Raw genomic sequence first — 22,673 nt, 5'->3', positions numbered from 1 at the left:
TCACAGTCCCAGGCCTTACCCCAGACCTTTAGCGGTTCCCTGTGTCCCATCACCAGTCTCCTGTGTCCTTAAGGAAGCCGCTAAAATTCTCTTAGAGCCACCAAACCCTGGGATACGCAGGAATAAGTGATACTCAGCCAAGGTGAGGTTGGAGCCAAACTTTAACATTCTGGAGGGATCCGTGTGGGGCAGGGTATGGGGGAGTCCTGCGTGGCATAGAAATGGGCTTGGGGTAAGGAAGCCCACGAGAGGTTCCGGCCCGAGGTGCTTACACCAGAGAGTTCTGGGAGCATAGTCCTCACACGAGGGCTGACAGCAAGAATTCAGAGGCTTTTCAACTTTTGGGCTTGGAGGCAGAGCAGCTGCTGGAACCTTCTCCCAAATTGGGCGTTATGAGTTTCATGCCTTCGGCCTTTGCAGGTACATGTTTTCAGTTCCCTGAGAACAGATGATCTTTGTGCGGATCTGCCCAGGAGACTGGGCCCTTCTGCTGCTGCCTGGGTTGAAAAGCACGGTTTACGGAGCATCTCCCGCTGAAGAGGTTGAGGGTTTTCAGTCTAGGGTGGCAAACAGTAGAGGCTGTGTCACGGCAACTGCCTTTCCAGAAGCGAGGCTCTTTCGGGCCCCTTACTTCTGATGACCACTTGGTGAGACGGGGCCTGTGCAGGAAGCACCCTGGGGGCCTCGCCTTCAGGCTGTGGCCGGTCCAGGCAGTGATTTCTGAAGCCTGGCCGGTGGAGCTCGGCTCCTCATTTCTTTTGGACTGTGGGTCAGAGACTCTAATTCCGAGACATTCAAGCAGTGCCCCAACTGGCAAATGCAAGGTCAAGCGCAATGGCAGGGAGCCTGGGGATGGTTGTTACATCACGTGGGAGAGAGTTGGGGCTGGGGGAAGCAGTTTCTGAATGTACCAGCGTCGTAGCCAAGGCCATACCCGTGACATACACGCGCGTAACTGTGGGGTCCCAGTTCTGTCAGAAGTCCCAGCAGCGTGACCATCACATCACTTGTGACAGCTCTGAGTCAACCAGGGCTTTCTCTGCTGATTAGGCATCAAGGCAAGTAACCTTTGCTTTTTAGGTCAATTAGGGCATAGGTCAAGGCAGATGGAACCTGAGCCCAGCTTCTTCCCGGGGTGAGATGTCTATGGCTAACTCGGACTAGGTGCGTTTGCATCAGAGTAGATTTGGAGCTTGCTCTGTGCCACACTGGGGTTCAGGAAACACCCACAGGTTACCCGACAGGTCCCATCCCTCACGTTTGTCTCTTCTTTATTCCACGATCCCTTGAGCGAGTGTAAAGCTGCAAATTCTTTATAATAAATAGTGGCTCACTGAATTGTTGCCTATAAAGGGCCCTTATCGTCTTTCAGTCTCATCAGAACTCTGGCCATTGAAGACTCAGTACCAGGAAAAAGTCTCAATATATCAGACTTCTTGGCTCTCACAAGGCAGCTTGAAGGAGACCAAACCACATCCAGATTAAGTTGTCCGTTTGATCCGGAGAGAGTGAGCGTTCCCAATGCTCACTTGGAGGCTGGCTGGAGTCTACCAGACTGAAGCTCTGCATCAAGGCACTGCCGAGCCTGAAATATGTTTATGAGACCCACCAGGAAGCTTAGAAAGAGTCTGGAGCCAGCCCCTCATCCTCTGGCATCTGCACAGGGTTTGACCCTCGTTCCGCCCTGGCCCTGCCCAGCATTCACATCTTGGGAGGCCACCTCTCTTTTTCTTTTTTCGATGTCTGCCTTTTTGGTAAGAATCTCTGAGCTGGTTCCCTCGGTTACAGAATAAACAGCAGTGAATCTGCCTGTGGTCCACATGAAGGACACCCCTTAAGTGACTTTTAATCCCAGGCGTCCATTTTCCTGCAGCCCCAGCAGTGGGCTTTCTAAAATTTATTTATTTGTTTATCTTGTTTATTTTGGCTGCGTTGGGTCCTCGTTGCCGCGCGCGGGCTCTCTAGCTGCGGCGAGCGGGGGCTGCTCTTTGTTGCGGTGTGAGGGCTCCTCATTGCGGTGGCTTCTCTTGTTGAGGAGCACGGGCTCTAGGTGCGTGGGCTTCAGTAGTTGTGGCGCACAGGCTTCAGTAGTTGTGGCGCACAATCTTAGTTGCTCCACGGCATGTGGGGTCTTCCTGGACCAGGGCTCGAACCCGTGTCCCCTGCACTGGCAGGCAGGTTCTTAACCACTGCGCTACCAGGGAAGTCCAGCAGTGGGCTTTCTAACTGGGCCGTCCAAATGGGGAATCACTGAGTCCCAGGCAGGCCAAACGGTGTCTGGCATTTTCTGGAAGGAATTTCCCTGACATGGTGTTGCTTTCTGGTCTTTTCCGGGAGGTCAGGAAGGCAGCACCGTTCATTCCTGCTCACTGCCCATTTGTCTGTGTCTGTGTCTCAGCTCCGTCCCCTCCTCCTGGACTGGCCTGGCAGCCTTGTCCTCTCGAGGCCACGCCAGGCAGCCTCATGAGAGCCATGTTTGGGAGGGGGGAGGGTGCAAGCCTTAGCAAAGTGAATGATCGTAATTTTATTTTTTTTAACAGTCATAATTGTATTTATTGATTTTTAAAATTTTTATTGAAATATAGTTGATTTATGTTGTGTTGGTTTCAGGTGTACAGCAAAGTGATTCAGTTAACGATTGTAATTTTCGTTGTTTCATCCTTTACACCAAGATCAGAAGCTTCTCACACCTGTGGTCCCATCCTGGGTTAGGCGTTCCCTCCTATTTTGTACTTGGCAACAGGGACTTATACGCACCTCACAGAATGAGCTGCTTCCCCTGAGGTTCCAGTGTCTTCTGAGGGGAGAGGACTGTGCTGCCTGTCCCGCCCGCTGGAGGGACTCAGGCCACCTTGCAGTGCGCAGTCAGGGCGGGCTTGCTCGCTAGGCCGCGGCCTTGCCGCCGTCCACTTCATTCGTTCACCAGCGCCAGAAAAATAAGTTGAAGTGTTCTCTTTGGTCTTCTTTCTGTTTGGCCTCCTCATGTAAGTGCTCGTTGGGCATATTTTCGTCGTGGCATCCCTAAAGGATGCTGGTCCCAGCGTCCCCGGGGTGTCATCCTGAAGCCCCAATCCTTGAGTGGTGGCTTCTGCTGTGGGAAGAAGCAGAGGAGGAAATGGGGCTTCCACACCCTGCTCTGTCCCCGCTCCTCCCCAGAGGCGCAGATCCTGAGAGCCTGCTCTTAAAATCCTCCTCACAGGAGTCCCTGGAGCAGTGGCTCCTGAGCTTTGGCTGCAGCCTTCTGGGCTCCAAGGAGTTGGGATTGCAAGGCCTGACTCCATGTGTGTCCCAGGCATTGTCCTAGACTGACCCCTGAAGAGCTGTTCCCTTGGTTGGGGCGAGGGGTGGCCCCCAGACCACTTTGACATGGAAGACGTCCTGCCCCCCCAGGCTGCTGTATCTGAGGACAGTGTCTGTGGAGCTGGCATTGGCCTTGTGTGGGTTGAAGGGGAGCAGTGCACACCAGGCCTTTTCCTGCTTTGGGGGAAGACAGCATGAGGCAGCCAGACCCAGACAGCAAGCGCAGGCCTTCCCCGGCAGGAGCAGGGGGCAGGCTGCTTCTCGCACGGGCAGTGGTGGAGGGTTTTTAGCTGTCAAGTAGGCTCCAAAGGCAAGCAGAAATGACTTCGCTTTGCAGTCTGTCTTCCTGCTTCCTTGCCCTAGTTCCTATTGAGGAGAGTTGTTGGCGTCACTTTCCTCACTGCTTCTGAGTCGGCTGTTTCAGACCCACCAGGAAGTTCCAGCAGCTTCTGGAAGGTCCTCCCAGTTGGGGAATCTTCCTGTGCTGTCCTTTGCAGGCCTTAGCCTCCCAGCTTTTCCAGGACAAAGAGGCCTGCCACATGCCTGTGGGGTGGGTCTTAGAATAGACTCGGAGCATGGATTTGAGGGTCTCCTGGGGTCAGGGGTCTAGGAGTATCTGATCTTGTCTGGCCAGGTGCCCTTTCTTTTCCAGGTCACCAAAGGGGCTGTGGCGGAGGACAGGCTCCATTTGTGCAGTACTTGCTGAGCGTCTTTTGTGCAGTGTCTGGGTGTGGGGTGTATGAGCTGTGAGCAGAACAGACAGGGTAGGGCCTCATGGTAGCAGGAGACAAACAACAGATGGACACATCCCACTGTGATGCACAAAACAGGGCAGAGGCCCGAGAGAAGCTGGAGGGTAGGGTGGAGAAGAGCTGCTCCTGCTTGCTGGGTGATGATGTAGCCCGTGAGCAGGGGTTCACCCTGGAGGTGGTCAGGGACAGCTGTGCAAGTAGCACGTGAAGAAGGAACACTGAGGCAGGAACAGGGTTGACATGTTCAGGAGACAGGAAGGAGACAGCAAGGCTAGGGTGTGATGGACGAAGGGGGCCCAGTGCTGCAGGAGGCCACCCGGCCTCAGCAGTCCTGGGCCCCAAGAGGCGGGGCTGCAGCCCCTGAGGTCTGGGTACTTTTCTGGAGAAAGGCTCCTAGCACCCATCAAATTTTCAAGGAGACCCAGATCCCTGAGAGGTTTGGGGTGTCACTTGCAGAGGCGAGGAAGTTAAGTGTTGTTAAAAGTGTCCCAAAATACACGAAGCAAAAACTGACAGAATGAAGGGAGAATAGACAATCCAGTACATTGTTGGAGACCTCAGTGCTCCTCATTCATGTTCAGGTGCTAGAACGTCCAGACAGAAGCAGGACGAGGGCAGAGAGGACTTCAGCAGCTGCAGGGTACACGGGCCTCTCAGGGGCATGCAGGAAGCTGCAGGATGGACCACTCACTAGGCCACAAAACAAGTCTCAGTAGATTTAAAAGGATTGAAATCACACAGAGTCTTCTCGGACCACAATGGGATAAAATTAGAAATCCGTAGCAGAAGGAATGCTCGGAAATTCACACATGTGGAAATTAACGTAGCTAGCCAAGAGGAAAGGCGGGGGTCCTCTTGAGATCGAGGTGACAGAGAACTGTCCTCCCCAGCAGCTGGGAAACAGGACGACGCTCTGGCCTCACAGCTTTTGGGTCCGTTGCTCTGTGTGTAACTTGGGGGACACATGCCTTGGCAGCTTCTCCATGGCCCATGGAGTGCCTGGAATCCGGCTGCTTCCACTGAACACAGGCCAGTGAAGCCCCACTGTGTGCTGGGGCCACACCCTCCTGGAACTTAGAGGCTAGAGGGGGATCCTGACACCGACCCACGGCTGGAGTGAGAGCCGTGGAGAAGTGCAGGGAGCGGTGAGGCCACGGCCTGAGGGATTTTCGTCTGGGGGGCAAGGGAAGGGACGGTGTCCGTGGGTGAGGGAGCAGTGTCTACAGAGGCAGGGGGCTGGCCATTTTCCAGGTGCCAGAAGTCATTCAGGAAGCAGCGGATCCCACAGGCCCCAGAGGCTGCCATGGGCAGGTTTGGGAGAGTTGAGATGCTTGTTGAGTGAAAAGGTGGGGGGTGGGGGGAGTCGAGGATGGGACTTGAGGGCGAGGGCTGGGCTGGGGGTGGCCGGGCCTGCTGTGGAGGAGTAGGAGGGAGGGGCCTGGAGCCTGCACCTTCATGGTGTCACCCAGGGCAGGGGAGCATCTGAGAGGAGCACCCGATGTTCTGGTGACATGGCTCCGTTCTGTCAGATGCCAGCCTGGGCCCCGTAGAATGACAGCACTGCAAGAGCGCCTCTCTGGGTCCCCCATGCTGAGACCCTCTTCTCTGCTCCTCCAAGGGTCCCCTGGTCCCTCACCTGGCTCTCCCACCTCCCCCAGCACTGCCCCGAAGTATGACATCCCGAGGGGGTGAGCTGGCTGGGAGAGCGTGGCCTGTCCATTTGCGAGCCATGTGGCACTGCCTGCTTAGCCCACTGACCCCCTGCACCTCCCTCCCTACGGAGGAAGCGCTGGCCCCGCCATTTTCCAAGCGAAGAAGTGGAAGCTTGGGCCAGTGAAATAATTTGCCCCGCGTTTCAGGTTTAGGACATGCAGAGCTAGGAGAAGCTGACTAGGCTTGGCAAGCCTTCGAGAGCAGGATTTAGTGCCTTCATGCTCTGAGCTCGAGCCCTGGCCACTGTTTTGCACTCATGTAGAGCCAGCCTGCTGGACCCTTAGGTATTTTATTTCATTTTGGGCCCCATGATATGTTCACATATTGAGCCCCTGTTGTGTTACGAGGGTTTCGCGTTTCCCAGGCATTTTGGTGGATGGTCTCTGATGCGGGGGTTGGGGGGGAAGGCCAGGTTGGGGTCCTTTTCTTACCATCCAGGCTCTCACTGTCCTTTAGGATGGGTCTGCAAACTCTGCCCCCCCGCCTGTTTTTGTCCAGCCTGCAAGCTAAGATGGTGTTTTAAAGGATTGTAAAAACAAAATAAAGAATATACAACTTGTGGCCCGAAGCTGAAAATACTTTCTGGCCCTTTACAGGGAAAGTGCCACCCCAGCTCTGGGAGGTCCCCCGGCTCCTCGTGTGCAGTTTTCTTATTTGCAGCAGTTACTGCTTTTACACACGGCTTTGCAGCTTGCCAAGCACTTTCCCATGCATCATCTCATTTAATCCCTAACAGCTCCTCGAGGCAGGTGGTCCTCCTTTGGCTAAACTTAACTCCTGAGGGGCTTTTCTGAAAATAAACAAATTGGCTCCCCTGCTTGCTCTTAAACCGGTGACCCGGGGGCGGGGGTGGTGATGTTCACCCTTCAGAGTTTGCTTTTGGCTGCTTAGTTCTGAAGAATCTCATGTCCCTGAGAGGGGATGTACAGCAGGGACTGTGTATTATCCCACATGGGGCGGGGGCTCATTATAAGCTTCTTAATTGCTCGTTCGCATTCTAAAATTAAAGGTTGTCAAGGAGGAGATGCTTCAGCCACCTTTCACTCTCAGCTGATGATTGTTCGGTGGGTTCTACGGTCTGAGCTGTTGTACCTGGGGATTCTCTTCTGAACACTTCGGCCCAAGGCTTCAAAGCTCTCGGCTGCTCTGGAAATAACAGCCCACCTTGAAACAGTTCCATACCATGGGATGTGCCAGGGCCAGGAATGGGAACCACCATGACCCAGTGTCACGCAGCCAGTGTCAGCGGTCCTGCAGCCCTTCAGGGTGCAGAGAGGGTTGCTTTCCAGCTCTTGGCAAAGTGAACTTGGCCAGATCCAGTTTCAGTGTTTGAATTGGGGGGCTGGGGTGGGGGAACGCCAGTTAGCTGTACCCGGTGGAGAAACACGGAAACTGATCCTGTGCTGGGAACGCGTTCCCAGCCGTTAAGAGGATTCCTTGGCACGAGGCCTGGTGAGGCAGAGGCATGACGGTTCATGGGGGATTTTTGAGCATTAGGTTGAAAGCCTGTCTGTGACCCGGGTGACTGAGCCCAGGCCGCGTGCCCTCAACGCTACATTTCGGGATCCATTTGTGGCAGAAGTCAGGAGCTGCCGGGCCCTGGGCCGCGCGGCCCTCTCTGACCGCCCTTACATGTGTTCTTGTTTCAGAGGTCAGCCGGAGGCTCCAGCCCCGAAGGTGGAGAAGGTGAGGAAATCTCTCAAATGTTTCACCAGTTTTGGTTGTAAAAGCGGAAGCAGCCTGATTTTTCTCCTCCTCCTCATTTTCTGTAGATTCTGACCGAGAAGATGGAAATTACTGCCCTCCCGTCAAGCGGGAAAGAACATCCTCTTTAACGCAATTCCCGCCTTCACAGTCAGGTAACAGTTGCAGCCCTTCGATAGACGGTGAAAGCACCTGTGTTTCCAAGCCCGCTGTTCCCCTCCAGCGCCTCACACGCCTGTCTGTCCCCTGTGCACATCCCGTTAGAATTAAGTCAGTCTCCGTCAGGAGTGAGGCTGGAGCGTGCCCGAGGGTAGCACAGGTGCCCCCGTCTGGAGGGGTGAGACCTAGTAGACTATTAATAAGCAAGGCTCGCGAAGAAATCGTCCCTCTGAAAGGGACCGTCAGGGCCCTGGTCGGGGCTCTGACCATTAAGCGCACGTCCACCTTGCAAGGCCGCTGGCTATGTGTTGACTGAAGGTGGGGGAAATGGGGTGTCCTCCTGGCCCTTCAGCCATGTGCCTAGAGCCCGGTGGGCCAGTTGAGAATCCCAGGCACACACACAGACAGTACATAGGAGGGAGTCCAGTGGCCCCAGCAGGCACTTTGGTGGTGGAATACCGTGAGCTCCCCAACGAGGGGGCTTGGGGGAGCCTGGAAGGGTTGGCCAGCTGGGACCCTGTCCCTGTGGTTGTGGCTGGGCCCAAGGGCTTGGAAGCTCCAGCCTGGTGCCAGGTCTGCACACACACACACAGGCCAGCAGACCAGCTGGTGGACACAGGCTGGTTCAGGCAAGAGGCGGGTTCCTGGGGTAGAGGGAGATGCTTAGCAGGGGACTCTGCAAGCCTGGGGACACCCCTGCGCCTTGGAGGGTAAAAGCTGCGGCAGGGTTCCCCACTCCCGCCCCCGGTCCTGGCTCTGTCCACTCTGGCATCGCCCCGTGCTGTCTGCGGTGCTGGCTTACAGACACTCTCCAGTTCCCCAGCTTGAAGTTCATTCTTGGGAATTCATGTAAAACATTTACAAGTGTGAGCCCTAAGGATATCACTTTAAGGGAAAAAAAGACACTCCTGGAAGCTTTGTTTCTGCTTCCAAGAATAATGCAAACGTCACAGGAATGTACAGTGTAGAAAGAGAGTGTCCTCTTACGCTCATCCCTGTAACACTTAATTTCATGCCTGTTCCCTGAACACTTGTTTTGGACATTGCCTCATCCTTTTTCATAACTGCGGGAGACCCCCCTGAATAGAGGCACTGTCGTTTGCTAGCCAGGCATTGAGGAGCCGTTCGGGCGGTCCACAGTGCAGGCTGCGGTTACGTCCTTTTTCTAAGGATCTCTGCACGCTTGTCACGTGAGCCTTACCACAGGAGGAGGGAGCGTCCACTTCCTGGCCTTGATCGTACTCCTTCCCGCTCACCGTCCACTGCTGAACCGCACTTTGCGCATCGAGAAGGTGCAGCGGAGAAGAGAGGAGGTGGTTTGTGCTGTGACTGTAGGCTGAAGGGGTAGAGGACCAGCAGGCGTTAGCCCTCTCCTCTCGCGCGTCACCACCTAGGGGATGCTCAGCGCTCAGCCATCAGGGGAGTGGAGCCACAAGCAGTCCCACGTTTGGAGGCCTTTGCACTGCACTGTTTCCACTTAGCTAGCTGCCTTCTGTCCGCACAGTTAGATCTTCAGCCCCACTGCATTGTTGCCTGGCCCACAACCCGGGAAGCAGTTGATTTTGTAAGATCCTAAACAGGTGAGGGGAGGGGGTCTGCAGCCAGCCGAGCCCCGACTGGTGACAAGGAGCAGGGCCTGAGGCTTGGCCCCAGGGGAGACTCGGAACATCGGGTGCATCCGCTTCCCTCCTGGCTGCTCCCACAGGGGCACAAGGACGAGGCAGGTGGCCACAGCAGGCCAGAGTCAACTGCTAGATATCAAACAGATTTAGGCTGTTCCACTGGACACCCACCTTTCTTTTGCTTTAGAAAGAGTCCCAGGGTTTCACTTTTACTGGGAGTTGCCAAAGGCCAGGTTCACAATGCTGACCCCCCCTTTCCCCAACGGTGGGGCCTGGAGATGACCCCTCAGGTGGGAGAAGTGATCCTGTGCACGTCTACCCTGCCTACTCACACTGTTTTTCCTCTTGTTCCCTCCCCTGCCTGCACCTCCTTGTTGACAGTATCAAAAAACAATGTTTTTATGCCATCCACCTTCTGCGAGCCATCTGCAGGCAATTCTGACTCAGAACCAGGTGAGCCCTCGCGTCCCTTTACCTTTCTCGGCTGGTCACTGGGGGTTTCCTGGGATGAAAAGCAAGGTCTTAATTGGGAATGGGTGGTTTGAAGGCAACCTTCTTTTTCAGTTCCTAAATGTTCCCCAACTCTTCACTGCACAGATTTGGAATCTGGTGTGAGGCAGGCTTCGTCAGCCCTTAATTTCTGTTTCTACAAGCAGGGCCTGGTTACAAGGAGTTGCAAGTCCTTTTAAAAAAAAAAGAGAGAGAGAGACAAGCAAAAACAAAAAAGAACTGTAATGAAGTATACTACTCATTTTTCAAAAGTTTACACAAATAATACGTTTGTATCATTAAAAACTCAGAAATACATAGAGTAAAAGAATCCACCTCTCCATTTCCCACGCACTCTGCCATCCCAATGGTAACCACTCTGAAGTTTATGTAATTTTCCAGACCCCTTCTCTGCGTATTAAATTCTCACATGAATTAACATTACTTAGATCTGTTTAGATAAATATATTTAATCAGAGCCTTAGAATTTTAAGGAAAATAGCTTGATCCTTTCTGAAGAATGTGGGGCTTTCCTTTTTTGGTCTCTCACTAGAGAACCAACTCCAAGGTTTCCTGAAAGTTTCTCCCACGTGGCTGGAATTCCTCATAAAAGATTTAATGAGCGAGTGTAACCATCTTAATTCTGTAACCCAACCTGCCTTATATAAATTCATTGCCGACTTCAAAAGCGCTGCGAGACCAGTCATACTCTGGCACGAGGGCACTGTCGAGGGAAGAGGCAAGTTGTTAGAACGTTGAGGGTTGATTTGATGACATTGTTTCAAACAGTTGAATTCATTTTGACTCTAAAGGCAAACTGTTTTGAGTTGACCCCCCTCACGGGGCCTGAAGAGGAGCTTGGTTTGTAGGGGTCCTTGGGAAGACCTGGGCACTGGCCTAGCGAGTCACGTTCTGAACCCCGGGGGCCGTGTCAGCCGTGGTGGGTGATCAGCCACTGAAGCCAGCCCTCGAGCTCTGTTAGGAATCTAATGCTCGCCCCCGAGGTCTCTGAGCGACAGCCCCACTCCCGCTTCTTCCCCGAAACCTTTATCCTGCAGCACTGAGAGCAGGGCAGCCCTGAGCAAGGCGGGTAACTCGGACCTGCCTCCGAGGCCTGCCACAGCCCGGCCGGCCCCTGGACCCGCTGCCACGTGCAGCGGTGATAGACTGGCTCAGCCGCTCTGCAGAGTGAACTTATTCTTAGCTCCTTGCCTGCCTGCCTTTTATTTTTTTTAGCTTTAATTTTTGCGGGAAAAATTGTAACACTTAAGAATGGTAAAGCACTTCTCTATCCCTCTACCTAGAGACCCCATTCGATTTTCCCGGGGCGTCCCAGTGATGTCCTTCATGGCAAAGGCATCAGATCCTGGCTCACACATCACGTATCTGCAACAGTCCCTCGAGCTTGCCTCGGCTTTTATAACCTTTCAGAGTGCAGGCCGGTTACATTGGAGAAGGCCTTCAACCTGGCTTTCCCGCTGTTTCCCGGTGACTGGACCTTGGTGACTTACCCTTGGGGGCTAGAACACCACAGAGGTGAAGCTGTGTGCTTCCTGTGCACCGTAGCAGGTGACTCATGGCGTTTACTGTCCTGTTACTTGAATAGGGCGGAGCCCGCCCAGGTTCTCCACTGAAAAGTCATTTTTCACCCTTTGATTAATATTTTCTGGAGAGATACTTTGAGACTCTGGAAAATCTCATTCCTCTTCTTACTTTTTGCTGCAGTGTTAGCCTCCAGAGATGTTTTCTTGCTGGGAGCGGCTACTACTCTGGTGATGGCCGGCCGGGGATTTTCTGCCTCCTGTGGGTTGGCACTCTGCTGGACAGCAGAGCTCTTCTCTGCCACTGCTTGCTCCTGTGTTTACTAGAGCCACATGGATGTTTGCATTCCTGTTTTAGTCAGTGGGTTATAATCTGTTGTTATTAGTGTTTATCTTAACATTCAGATTTTATCTTCACCATCAGTTTATTTTAAGCATCCCACAGTTGGCTGCCGGGAGCTGCGTCAAGCCTGTGCCCCTTGGCCATGTCCGCATCATTCTTTCGAGCATGTCCTTTTCTTTCTGTCATAAGGGGTTCCAGGCTCATCTTCTTCCCTCCCTTTCCTCAAGGGGATCCTGGTTCTGCTTAGTGGAGAGTGGTCTCTAGAGACCAAGATCTGAGTGCTCTGCGTGCTGGTCGCCGTTGGGCTGTCGCCGCTCCCAAGCCCTCTCTGTGCCCAGAGCTGAGAACACGCACAGCCAGGAGCACAGACATACGTAGACCTCTTCGCCTACACACACTCACATCTGCACGTGTTTCTGTGCCTCTGCTATTCTGTCTGCTTGTATAGGTCACCCCTGGTTCGGGTGGGTGCTTCCAGCACCAACAGGGTTCATTGTAGCCCCACCTCCCCCCCTTCCCCCCCCCTTCCCCCCCCCTTCGTATTTCTGCCTCTTTTCTGACAGTAAGAAACCTGGCTCCCTTTGTCCTCAACACACTTACTCATCGCTCAAGCCCCCGCCAAGCTGCCTTCTCTCAGATTCTTTTTAGCCTGTGGTACACACCAGGTTAAATTCTGATCTGCCTTCCTGGTTAAATCCAGAGTTCCCTCATCACCTGGGTCTCTCTGAGGTGGGGCACAAAAAAGCCTGCTTGCTTCAGGCATGATTCAGAGGACGGAGGCTGCCCCACAGCAAGCTCACAGGGGGCCGTGCATGTGCCCTTGAGGAGACACGGGTACAGCGGCCTGTGCACCCCTGTGACCTTGGCGTGACCTTGCACCCCCCCGTGATGGGCTCTGGCCATCAGGCAGTGCCTCTTCACTGCACCCTGACTGCGTTGCAGGATAAGTGAGCTTCTGGAGGCCATGAGAAGAGACCACGTTTGTTTCAGTGCAGACAGGGCTTGTGGCAGGACCTCCAGGGTGCGCCGCCCTGCAAGCACCCTCCCTGCTGCTCTGGGCCCCGCTGTCCCGAGTCCCCGGTTGCCATTGCGAGTGTGGCACACACGCCCGTCCGTGTCTCCATTCACCGCAGCATTCAGCATGGATGTCCTGTGCATCCTTGGGGTGGGCCAGGCACTGGGCCCAGTGCTCGGGGTCAGTGGCAGTGACTTTCCAGGCCTGTCGCCCCTGCTGGTTAGCCTGGTCAGCCCCAGGGGTCCAACGGTCAGAGCAGGGCGGTGAGAGCAGTCTCTAGCCCCAGTGTGAACACTGCAAAGCCAGCTCTAAGGGCTTTTTAAAATCACCTGAATTACGAATTTCATCGCATTTTTTTTTAATGTTTCTAAATTGCCAATCATCTTCTGAATAATCCTGAGCTTTGAAAATGTAATTCAGTATTTCCCTTCCCAAAAGGAACATCTGGCAACATGTCCTCCCCTGCATCCTGTGCTGTCTGGCTCTCCTGAGTGTGGTGTTAACGACCCCTCTACGGGAGAGACACCAGCTCTACCAGCGCAGGCTCCCCGGAGCCCGTCGGGATCAGCTCCTTCATGCAAGCTAGCAGTGAGAGTTACTTATTGTAACCTGTTTTTGCCCAAGGAGAGCAGTTTGGCTCACCAACACATAGCCCGCAGGAAGAGGGCCTTCCTGTTTAGGAATTCTTTTGGGGTTTTTTTTGTTTTTTTTTTTTTGGCTGAATTGGTTTTTCGTTGCTGCGTGCGGGCTTCCTCTAATTGCAGTGAGCGGGGGCTACTCTTCGTTGCGGTGCACGGGCTTCTCATTGCGGTGGCGTCTCGTTGCGGGGCACAGGCTCTAGATGCACGGGCTTCAGTAGTTGTGGCTCGCGGGCTCTAGAGCGCAGGCTCAGTAGTTGTGATGCACGGGCTTAGTTGCTCCGTGGCATGTGGGATCTTCCCGGACCAGGGCTCAAACCCGTGTCCCCTGTATTGGCAGGCGGATTCTCAACCACTGTGCCACCAGGGAAGCCCCCTGTTTGGGAATTCTGATTTGATTTTGTTTCATACCTGAAAGTGTGGGCTGACCAGGTGTGTTTGTGGTGGTGTTTTTGTGTACAGTTGAAGGGTTTCTAGTGTATCTACAGAGTTGTGCACCCATCACCATAATTAATTTTAGAACATTTTTGTCACTCCAAAAAGAGACCCTATACCCTTGAGCAGTCACTCCCCACTTTGTCTTTCCCAGCCCCTGGCAACCACAAATCGACTTTCTGTCTCCGTGGATTTGCCAGCTCTGGACATTTCATGTAAATGGAGTCATACACTGTGTGGCCTTTTGGGGTATCTTTCCATTTATTTAAGTCTTTACTTTCTTCCAACAATGTTTTGTAGTTCTCGTTGGTTCAGTTTGTTCCCAAGTATTATATTCTCTGTGGTGCTATTGTAAATGGAATTGTTTTCTTCACTTTTGGATTGCTCGCTGCTGGTGTAAAAACAGGCAAGGGATTTCTCTGTCTTGATCTTGTTCCCTATGACCCGAAAGGGTTTGTTTTCCCCCCGTGGGCTGGACCTTAGCACAAAAGTGAGGCTGCCTCTGGGACCCAAAATGCTGCTGTCCCTGGGCTCTTCTGGGGACAGACGTGTCCTATTGGAGTCACAAGGCTTTTTATCCTGATCCTTCTGGTCAGGGAATGCATTAGACTGTCTCCCCCGCCCCCTGAGATGGGCAGAGTCACCAAGGTGCAGGGATTAAGGGATCTGTGTGTACTGGTGGCTGAGCTGAAACCAGGCTTTGAGCCCCTGTGTCTGTCAGCTCTGCATAGTTGTCCATCCCAGACTTCGTCCTGAGGGAGGCCCCGCCTCCTCCTCCTGGGCCTCCCAGCGCCCTCATTAGCCGCAAGCACTCCGGGCACATCTGGAGAGAGCCTGCCGTCTGCCACCTTTGATCTTTCACCACAGAAAATGCATCTCATTTCTCAGAGGTCTGCTGGTAGTAGAGAAGCTTCTCCTGATTACAGACGTGTCCTCCTGGAAAGGGAGCTGGGTCCCAGGGACCAGAACTCTGTGGCTCCCTGATATTCCTTGGGGCCCGCGAGCACAGCCCAGCCTCCGAGCTCTCAGCCCCGGCAGGTAGCTGGGTGGGTGGACTGCAGCTTGACCAGCCCCACACATGCCCTCCAGTTTTCTGTTGCCAGCAGTTCACCCCAGGGCCAGCACTGCCTGCAGCCCTCAGCCTCCTCCCTTACAGACGGGATTGGATGGGCCTCTGCTCTTCTGTTTTAACTTGGAAACATTTTCCCTAGTTCCCCAGGCCCATGGCCACCGAAGCCCAGACCACAGTCCTCTTCTGCCCCTGGTCCCTCCTAGCTTTGCTGCCCCACCCCAGGCAGGCCCGCTTTTTTTTTTTCTCTTATGCTTGTAGAGGAAAAGAGCAGTGGATTCCGGTTGAAGCCGCCGACCCTGATCCACGGCCAGGCACCCAGTGCAGGTGGGTGTCCGCCTTGAAGGAGGAGCACAGAGTGGCTGCCTTGCGGCCTCTGCGTGCCAGTGCGGTCCGGGCTCACTTTTCTGACACGTGAGCACTGGAACACCTCTGGAAAGAGCCCGTCGGACCAGGGAGGTTCTCCTGCCTGTGAGCCCGCTGTCCTGAGGAGGTGGCGGCGAGGGAGCGGGCCCGGCTTGGTGGGTGGCGTTCAGGCTCCGTGCCCGGCAGTAGCTCAGTTGTGAGACTGTCTCTGCTGAGCGATCTGCCCACAGCGTTAACCCTGAGTAGCAGAGCAGCCGCTAGTGAGCGGGGCCCGGCACTCGCGCCATCGAGACACGTCACATCCAACGGGAAGCCCTTGCAGGGCCTGGAGCGTTCTCGTGGTCCTTGCCCTGTATGTTTGGCAGAGGGATTTTCTCAACGTGGCATTTTGAGAAGCAGGTGCAAGGGGTACCTTTACGTGACCCGTAGCAGGGTCCTAAACTTTGAGAGGTGAACTGTGGCTTCGCTGCTTTCCCCTCACCGTCTGCCCTTGACCCTCGAGCCCCACGCTTGAGAACAGCTGTCTCTTGGTCCCCCCTGTAGCATTCCTGTACTCACTGGATTAATTTGCAGACATGATCAGTTTCATGGGGGTTTCATTTAATCACATATAAAAATAACAATAGCCAGAATTTGTATGTCTAACTGTAGAGAAAATACCTTGGGTTTTTAATTTTTTCAGTATGCTTCCCTGTAAAGTCTAGCCCAAGAGGGACATCAGATGCGTTGTTGGGGTGAATTTTTCTGTAAAGTGCCTGAGAGCCGGCGTTGGGGGTGGGTTGCATTTCTGCCCTGCGGTCGGAGGGCCCGGGCAAGCCGACCTCTGTCCCCAGGTCTGCCGAGCCAGAAGCCCAAGGAGCAGCAGCGGAGCGTGCTTCGCCCAGCAGTGCTACAAGCCCCGCAGCCAAAGGTGCTCTCACAGACCGGTGAGTGACTCGGCCGTGGCCCCTCCCAGGCTCACACGTCAGGGCACAGCCGCGTCACGACACAGGTGGCTTTGGCCCCGTCTGCTGAGCGCACTGGGAAATAGAGTGCTGGAGAAACAAGCCCTCAGATCCCCAATGAGCCTGGAAGACAGGCAGTTCCACTGGCCTCCTGAGAGCTGGCCCCCCAGCCCTGAGCGGCCCAGATGCGTCCCTGTGTGTTTGCAGGCAAAACTCAGCCCTGTATGTCTAAGAGACCTGAACCATATTTCTGTTATATCCACAAAGGATGGGGTTTTCAGTTCATCCTTAATTTTCTTAATACTGATAAACTTTTCTTCTCTTCCTCTTAATTTTTCCCTACAATTCAAGAGCTTTTCATCGGGAGCAAAAATAGTTAATATTTCTGAAGGGTTTTAATTGCATGGAAAATTGTTTTGGTCTAATACTAAACAAAGCCAGATTTAAAGTTGTACATGTCACATAATCTCAACTGTTTAAAGGAGAAAGTGCATAGAAAAAAGACTCTATTAGTAAAACTAGTTTTATAAAACTCATAATTATTCCCCAAATATATTTTCTTTTTTTTTTTTCGCCTAAGTCGTAGTATTTCTAAATAAACTGAAAATTCACATGGTTCTTTGTGGAATAAGTAATAAAGGATTCTTTCTTTTGTGAGGTGTTAGTTTTGGGTTTGGGTTTTTCTAACCTAAGAATTTGTGACTTTCAGTATTGATTCCAGATCCTTTCCTTTAAGAAGGAGACATTACACTCTCAGCCCAAATGGTAGAAGGCAGCGGTGCTGAAGGTGGTCCGGGCTGACCTCTGAGATGTCTGCTGTCCTTTTCTCCCCACAGTCCCGAGCAGCGGCACCAACGGGGTCAGTGTCCCGTCAGACTGCCCGGGGGCAGCGACATCGGCTTCGCCTGACAACCCCGCCCGGAGGAGTCCCTCTGACGAGGCACCAGCACTTGAGGTCCGTCGGCAATGGGGCAGGGAGTGCACCGCACGTGAAGCTTCTCAGGGCCTCACCGGGCGCATGGGCTGTTGACCACTCTGGGCCGTATCCAAGCTGGCCCATGCTAAAGCATCCTGATTTGCTCAGAGGTCTCCATGTGTAACCACAACTGACTGGCCAGGTCACCAGACCACCAAGAACTCCACAGTTGGTTTTGAGTGAAAGGGGCCACGAGCAGGGCTCTGGCACTTAGGGCCGGATAGCCCAAGGCCCGTTTCGTTTCCACGCACGTAGTCTGTTGGGGCCTTGTACCGCTGTACTTGGAGAGATGTCTCCTGTCCCTCTTCCACAGCCGAGCAGTTCCTCAGGGGTTCATACACATGTGCTGCTTCTAGTGGCAGAAGTGTGCTTGGGAGTCCGCTCAGAAATCCTTTGTTTTATTTATTTATTTTTATTTTTATATATTTATGTATTTTTGGCTGCGTTGGGTCTTTGTTGCTGTGCGCAGGCTTTCTTTTTAGTTGCAGCAAGCGGGGGCTACTCTTCGTTGCGTGGGCCTCTCATTGCGGTGGCTTCTCGTTACAGAGCATGGGCTCTAGGCGTGCAGACTTCAATAGCTGTGGCACGTGGGCTCAGTAGTTGTGGCTCGTGGGCTCTAGAGCGCAGGCTCAGTAGTTGTGGCACATGGGCTTAGTTGCTCCGCGACATGTGGGAATCTTCCCGGACCAGGGCTCCAACCCCTGTCCTCTGCATTGGCAGGCGGATTCTCAACCACTGTGCCACCAGGGAAGCCCAGAAATCGTTTGTTTTTAAAAAAAAAAGTCCTCCAGGGTTCTGGGATTATATAGGCCAGATGCATATGTTTTCCAGTAGCGTTGCATAGCAGCTGAAAATAAGGGGCATTTAATGAAGAGCCTGCATTTGCGGTTGGCAGAGACGGACTTGAAATCCGAGTTGCAGCAACACATCCAGGGCTCCACGTACGGAGACAGATTGCACCCGTGTGTTTATCTCCACTCTGCCCGTTTCAGCAGACAGGTCGCTGCCTGAGGTTCTCCACCCTCTGCCTCCCCCACCCGCTGCCATACCGCCGCCGGATGTTCAGGCTCCAATGGTGAAAATGAACATCTCCAATTCAATCTTCAGATGTCCCTGAGCCCCCCACCCTGAAACCACAGTTAGTGGAATTGGAAAAAGGAATCATTCCCACAGCATACTGCTTCTCAGAAACTGGTGGCTAGGGCTCTGAGCTGGAGGGAGACCTGGACGTGACCCCCCACCCCACCGTCTCCACCCAGTGTTCCCGGTGACGAGGGCGCTGCCAAGACCTCACCCCTCCCCCTCCCTGGAGAGGTCTGGTCCCCCCCAGCCCTAGGGCGTCTCCCTGGTCCCCCACCCCAGGGCCCGCTCCACAGGATTCACGCCAGGCAAATGCAATGGTGTGAGATGGCTCATCTCGCTTCTCAGGGCTGATGTGTGGCTTCTTTTCAGTTGTTCTGTTTGCTTGTTTTAACCAGGAGAAAGACTCGCAGAAAAATGAGTCCAGCAGTGCTTCTGAGGAGAGCTGTGAGAAGAAGGAGCTTGCACAGCAGGCGTTTGTGTTCGGGCAGAACCTGAGGGACAGAGTTAAGGTATGTGGTCAGAAGGCCGGATGAGCTGTTGACCCAGTGAAGGGATCTTTTTACGCCTCCCCCAGGTTCATTTGCCCGGGGATGGGGAGTGGGGGCTGTGTCTGGGGTGGTCCTGGGCCTCAGCGCCCAGCAGCTGCTTGTTGTGTCCCTTCCGTGCTGTGCTGCTGACTCCTGGCAGCACCCCGGCCGGCTGCCCCCCACCCTGCCCCACCCCTGCCAGTGTGGGGCTGAGCGGTGGCTCCTGGCGGCAGGCCCCCTCGTTCTTCCAGGAGCCAGGCTGAGAGAGGCAACTTAGCCCTGACAGCTGACGTGTTTATAGCCAAGGAACAAGCAGACATTAGGATCCGATGCTTTCCAGGTCACCCAAGAGATTTTTATGTGCTTACTTCAGGGTTTCTTTCAGCACTAGCATCGTTCAGCCCGGATCCTTCTTAGTTGTGGAAGGCCGTCCTGCGCACTGTAGGGTGTTGAGCAGCATCCCCGGCCCCCGCCCTCTAGATGCCAGCAGCACCCCCTCCCCGCCCCCAGTGATGACCACCAAAAGCATCCCCAGCGGTTCTGAATGTTCCCCGTGGGACCATGTCACCCCCAATTGAGAGCCATCGCCTTGTTTTTTTCAAGGAGGGCAGGTGGAAAGATACTGTTTTCTCTCCCACAGGAGGCAACAGGATCTGTCACCTCCTGGCTGCCCCCCAGGTGTGTTGGTCTAGTCTGGGGACTTTGAGTCGGGGGTGGGGAGCATGTGGCAGTGGCAGGGGATCTGGGTTCTGGACCCCACGCGCTGGCCCTCTCGGAAGACCTGTCCCAGCCCCAGGGACTGAAGGTCCCTCTGTGCCATTTCCAGCAGCTCATCTGGCAAGAAGCTCCTAGAGGCTTGAGGGGCAGTGTCAGTGGCTGTGTCTGGGGACATTTGTCATTGCCACAGCTGGGGGGTAGGTGCCACTGATACTAAGTAGGTGGAGGCCAGAGATGCTGACCAACACCCCACAGTGCCCAGGAAGCCCCCGTCCCCGCTCAGGGAACCACCCGCGCCCGGGGTCAGTAATGCAAAAGGTGAGAAGCCCTGAAACGAGAAAACAGGAGTCTCTCGGGTGTGGAGGAGATGTCAGGCCACGCCGTCAGCTTCCTCCTCTGGTGCCCACGGTCCAGTAGAAGCACACATACCCCAAGAGACACAAGAATAGGTGTTGATGTTGCACAGCTTTAGGCAAAATAATGAGTCCCTTGGCAGCTGCCCCCTCCCGGGAGCAGGAAGCAACAGCAGGGAGGACCTGGAAATCCACCCATGCTGCGGACCGGGGGCCTGGCCTGAGCCATCAGATCGAGTCTGTTCCTCGCTGCCTTGAGATTGGGGTGGGGACGATGTCTCGTGGGGATCCGGGCGTCTCATGGTTGCATCCCAGCTTCTCAATGGGGGGGGGCGACTCAAAGCCGTGGTTTCTTAACCGCTCTGAGCCTCTGCTTCCTCACTCAGAGCAAGGTCGCTAACACCCACCTCTCAGCGTTCCCGGGAGAGTTTCATCGGAGAATGTATTTAAGCAGGCTAGCATGGCAGTTGGCATAGAAGCAGCCTTGAGAAATGATGCTTCTCTTTTGTTTATAATGAACGCCTTAAAATGTAAGATTTGTAAGCGACCTGTGATTCCTCGGTGCAGAAGCATTGATAAAAATGCCAACAAGGTGCCAGCCTGAGTGTGCTTTTTTAAAACAAGGTAGAAAAGCTCCCTAGTGCCTTATGGACTGTTTTTGTATCTTAACTCTTACCACACCCCAGGGTACACACATGTAGACGGAGCCATGCCGCATGTCAGCGTAGGGCCTGTGGAGGCAGGCTGAGCTGCAGAGGTCCAGGACGTGCCGTTCTCTGAGCAGTGTTTCCTCTCTGTTTCCCAGTTAATAAATGAGAACGCTGAAGTAGTGGACATGGAGAACGCCGGACACCCCAGTTCAGAAGCGCCAGCCGCCACCAACTACTTCCTTCAGTACATCAGCTCCAGGTCTGTGCCTCGGGCCTGGTGCCCAGCCTTGTCCGGGGAGAGCCTCCGCCTCGGGCCCGTGGTCACCCATGGTACCTGCCTCAGGGCCCAGAGAAGCCTGGATCCTCCTGCACCAGGAGCCAGCCCAGTCCTTCCTCGGGAGGGCAAGGGCACATGCAGCCAGAATCCCAGTCACCCTGCAGCCCCTCCCTCTTTTCCGCTCTGGACACAGATGTGGAGGGGCTGGGATGGCGGGCTTCAGCAGACATCTGAGGCAGGACCCCAGTCCCGTGGGCTTGTTCAGCCCAGCCCCGGGAGTGACCTCTGTCACCCGGGCCTCGTGCCCAGAACAGAACCCGGTGGGCCAGTGACAGCTCGGCTGTCTCCTGTCACCAGGTGCTCCCTGCCCTGGATCTGGGCTCGCCATTGGCGCTACTGGTGGTGGCACTTGCCAACAGCCTGGCTGCCGGGGTGTTTGAGAAGGAAGGCTCGTCCCTGCCTGGGAGATGGGCCAGGAGAGCAGGCGCCGTGCGGGCTCCCACCTCGGAGAGGCCCGATGGGAACAGTGACCTTGCTGCTTGGCTGCCTGGCCCCCGGTTAGCAGAGTGCATCAGATATTTTAAGACGCAATTTTTGCACCTGAGTGTTTCCCAAATTGGGAGACACATGCAGCCTGTGATGTCTTAAAACGGATGAAGTGTGACCGCCAGGGCAGCTGCCGTTTGCTGAGCGCTCCCCAAAGGTCATCCCGTGTCACCTGCCGGCCACCCCGTAGGAGACATCACCTCCTTGGTGCAGGCCTGGGGAGGGACCCAGAGAGCTGCAGTGCCTCCCGGGGCAGCCCACTGGCAAGAGACAGCCGGGTTTGTCTGCTGGGAGTGGACGGAACGCCCCTGCGCTCAGCCTCTGTGCGGTGCTGCCCACCTCCTGGGGGTTGGGGAAGACGGGCATCTGGTGTGTCACACGGCGCCCGTGTGCAGTTGGTGCCAGGCGGTGCGAGCCAAGGGTCTGTGTTTGCCGCCTGGAGAGACCTGGCATGGAGGCCTGCGGGTACCTGTCCCTGGCACGCCAGCCCAGCCCGAGGCGGAGCGGGGCCTCGACCGTGCTTTCCGCTCCGACCGTGTGTGTGTGCCGCGCATGTGGGCGTGCACACCGCCTGGCCCTGTGCCACCCCGCGCTCACAGCGTGTCTCCTCTTCAGTTTAGAGAGCTCAGCCAACAGTGCCGACGCCGCCAGCAGCAAATTCATATTTGGCCAGAACATGAGTGAGCGCGTGTTGGTGAGTGACCCCTGTGGGGACTGTCCTTCCCAGGGCCTGGAAGGCTCTCGGAGCCTCCCGCAGGTCACCGGGACACGTCGGGTGTGGCTGCTGCCTTGAGTCCTGTGAAATTAGAATGTTTTCTTTTCCAAGTAAGAGAAAGAAGACCCAGCTCAGACTCAGCTTAAACGGAGGGCGGCGCTGGTGGCCTAGGGAGGCTCTGTAGGAGCCAGTGTCGCACATCCTGTCCTTCCTCGTCCTGAGAGGGGCTTCCCTTGAGTCACGGGCCGCGCTTCCTCCCAGCTAAGGGCAGGTGCGGTGACAGCCGTCAGGCCAGACTCCTTAGCCATGTGGGCCGGGACCACCCTGTGCCACCTCTGAAGCCAAGGGAGGGCAGCCCCATCGCCACCGTGAGGCTGCAGCACAGAGTGGGGGGCGAGGGGGCAACCCTGCAGGGTCTCCAGTGTCCCCTGCACTCCTGACACACCACGGCCGAGGCACGTGGCTGACCGCGGGCCACATCCTGGTCCCAGAGAGCCCAGCCAGCCCGGGATGGGCTTCTAGGGTCGTTACCCGCTTCCTTCTCTTTCTTCCTTTTCTTTCCCAATCATTACACACAGCCCCGCTGTGTCCACTGTGAGGGCAGCTCAGGCGCTGTTTGGGGCCCACCTGATTCCTGCTGTCTTGGTCTCAGTGTTTGTTTCACTAAGGAGCCGCCTGCTTCTTTTCTTGAGCGTCAGTACTATCCTTTTTCGATTACGATGAAGTAGGCAAAGAACTG

At 54.9% G+C, this 22,673-nt stretch overlaps 1 protein-coding gene across 3 annotated transcripts in view; it reads left to right on the top strand.

Annotated features, from left to right (window-relative positions):
• Nucleotides 1-22,673, top strand: part of RANBP3 (RAN binding protein 3) — a 54,366-nt gene that overhangs the window by 25,222 nt on the left and 6,471 nt on the right. For all 3 annotated transcript variants that reach the window (XM_082837309.1, XM_082837311.1, XM_082837310.1), the window contains 9 exons: nt 7,415-7,451; nt 7,538-7,624; nt 9,632-9,703; nt 15,042-15,107; nt 15,980-16,072; nt 16,927-17,045; nt 18,545-18,658; nt 20,552-20,655; nt 21,835-21,913. In XM_082837309.1, the coding sequence (XP_082693435.1) occupies nt 7,415-7,451; nt 7,538-7,624; nt 9,632-9,703; nt 15,042-15,107; nt 15,980-16,072; nt 16,927-17,045; nt 18,545-18,658; nt 20,552-20,655; nt 21,835-21,913 (771 nt within the window). The remainder of the gene's footprint in view (nt 1-7,414; nt 7,452-7,537; nt 7,625-9,631; nt 9,704-15,041; nt 15,108-15,979; nt 16,073-16,926; nt 17,046-18,544; nt 18,659-20,551; nt 20,656-21,834; nt 21,914-22,673) is intronic.

The sequence above is a fragment of the Leucopleurus acutus genome (assembly GCF_964270905.1).
Source record: "Leucopleurus acutus genome assembly, chromosome: 3".
Taxonomy (NCBI): Eukaryota; Metazoa; Chordata; class Mammalia; order Artiodactyla; family Delphinidae; genus Leucopleurus; species Leucopleurus acutus.
The sequence above is the reverse complement of the archived record's forward strand: the minus strand, read 5'-3'. Positions and strand labels throughout refer to the sequence as shown.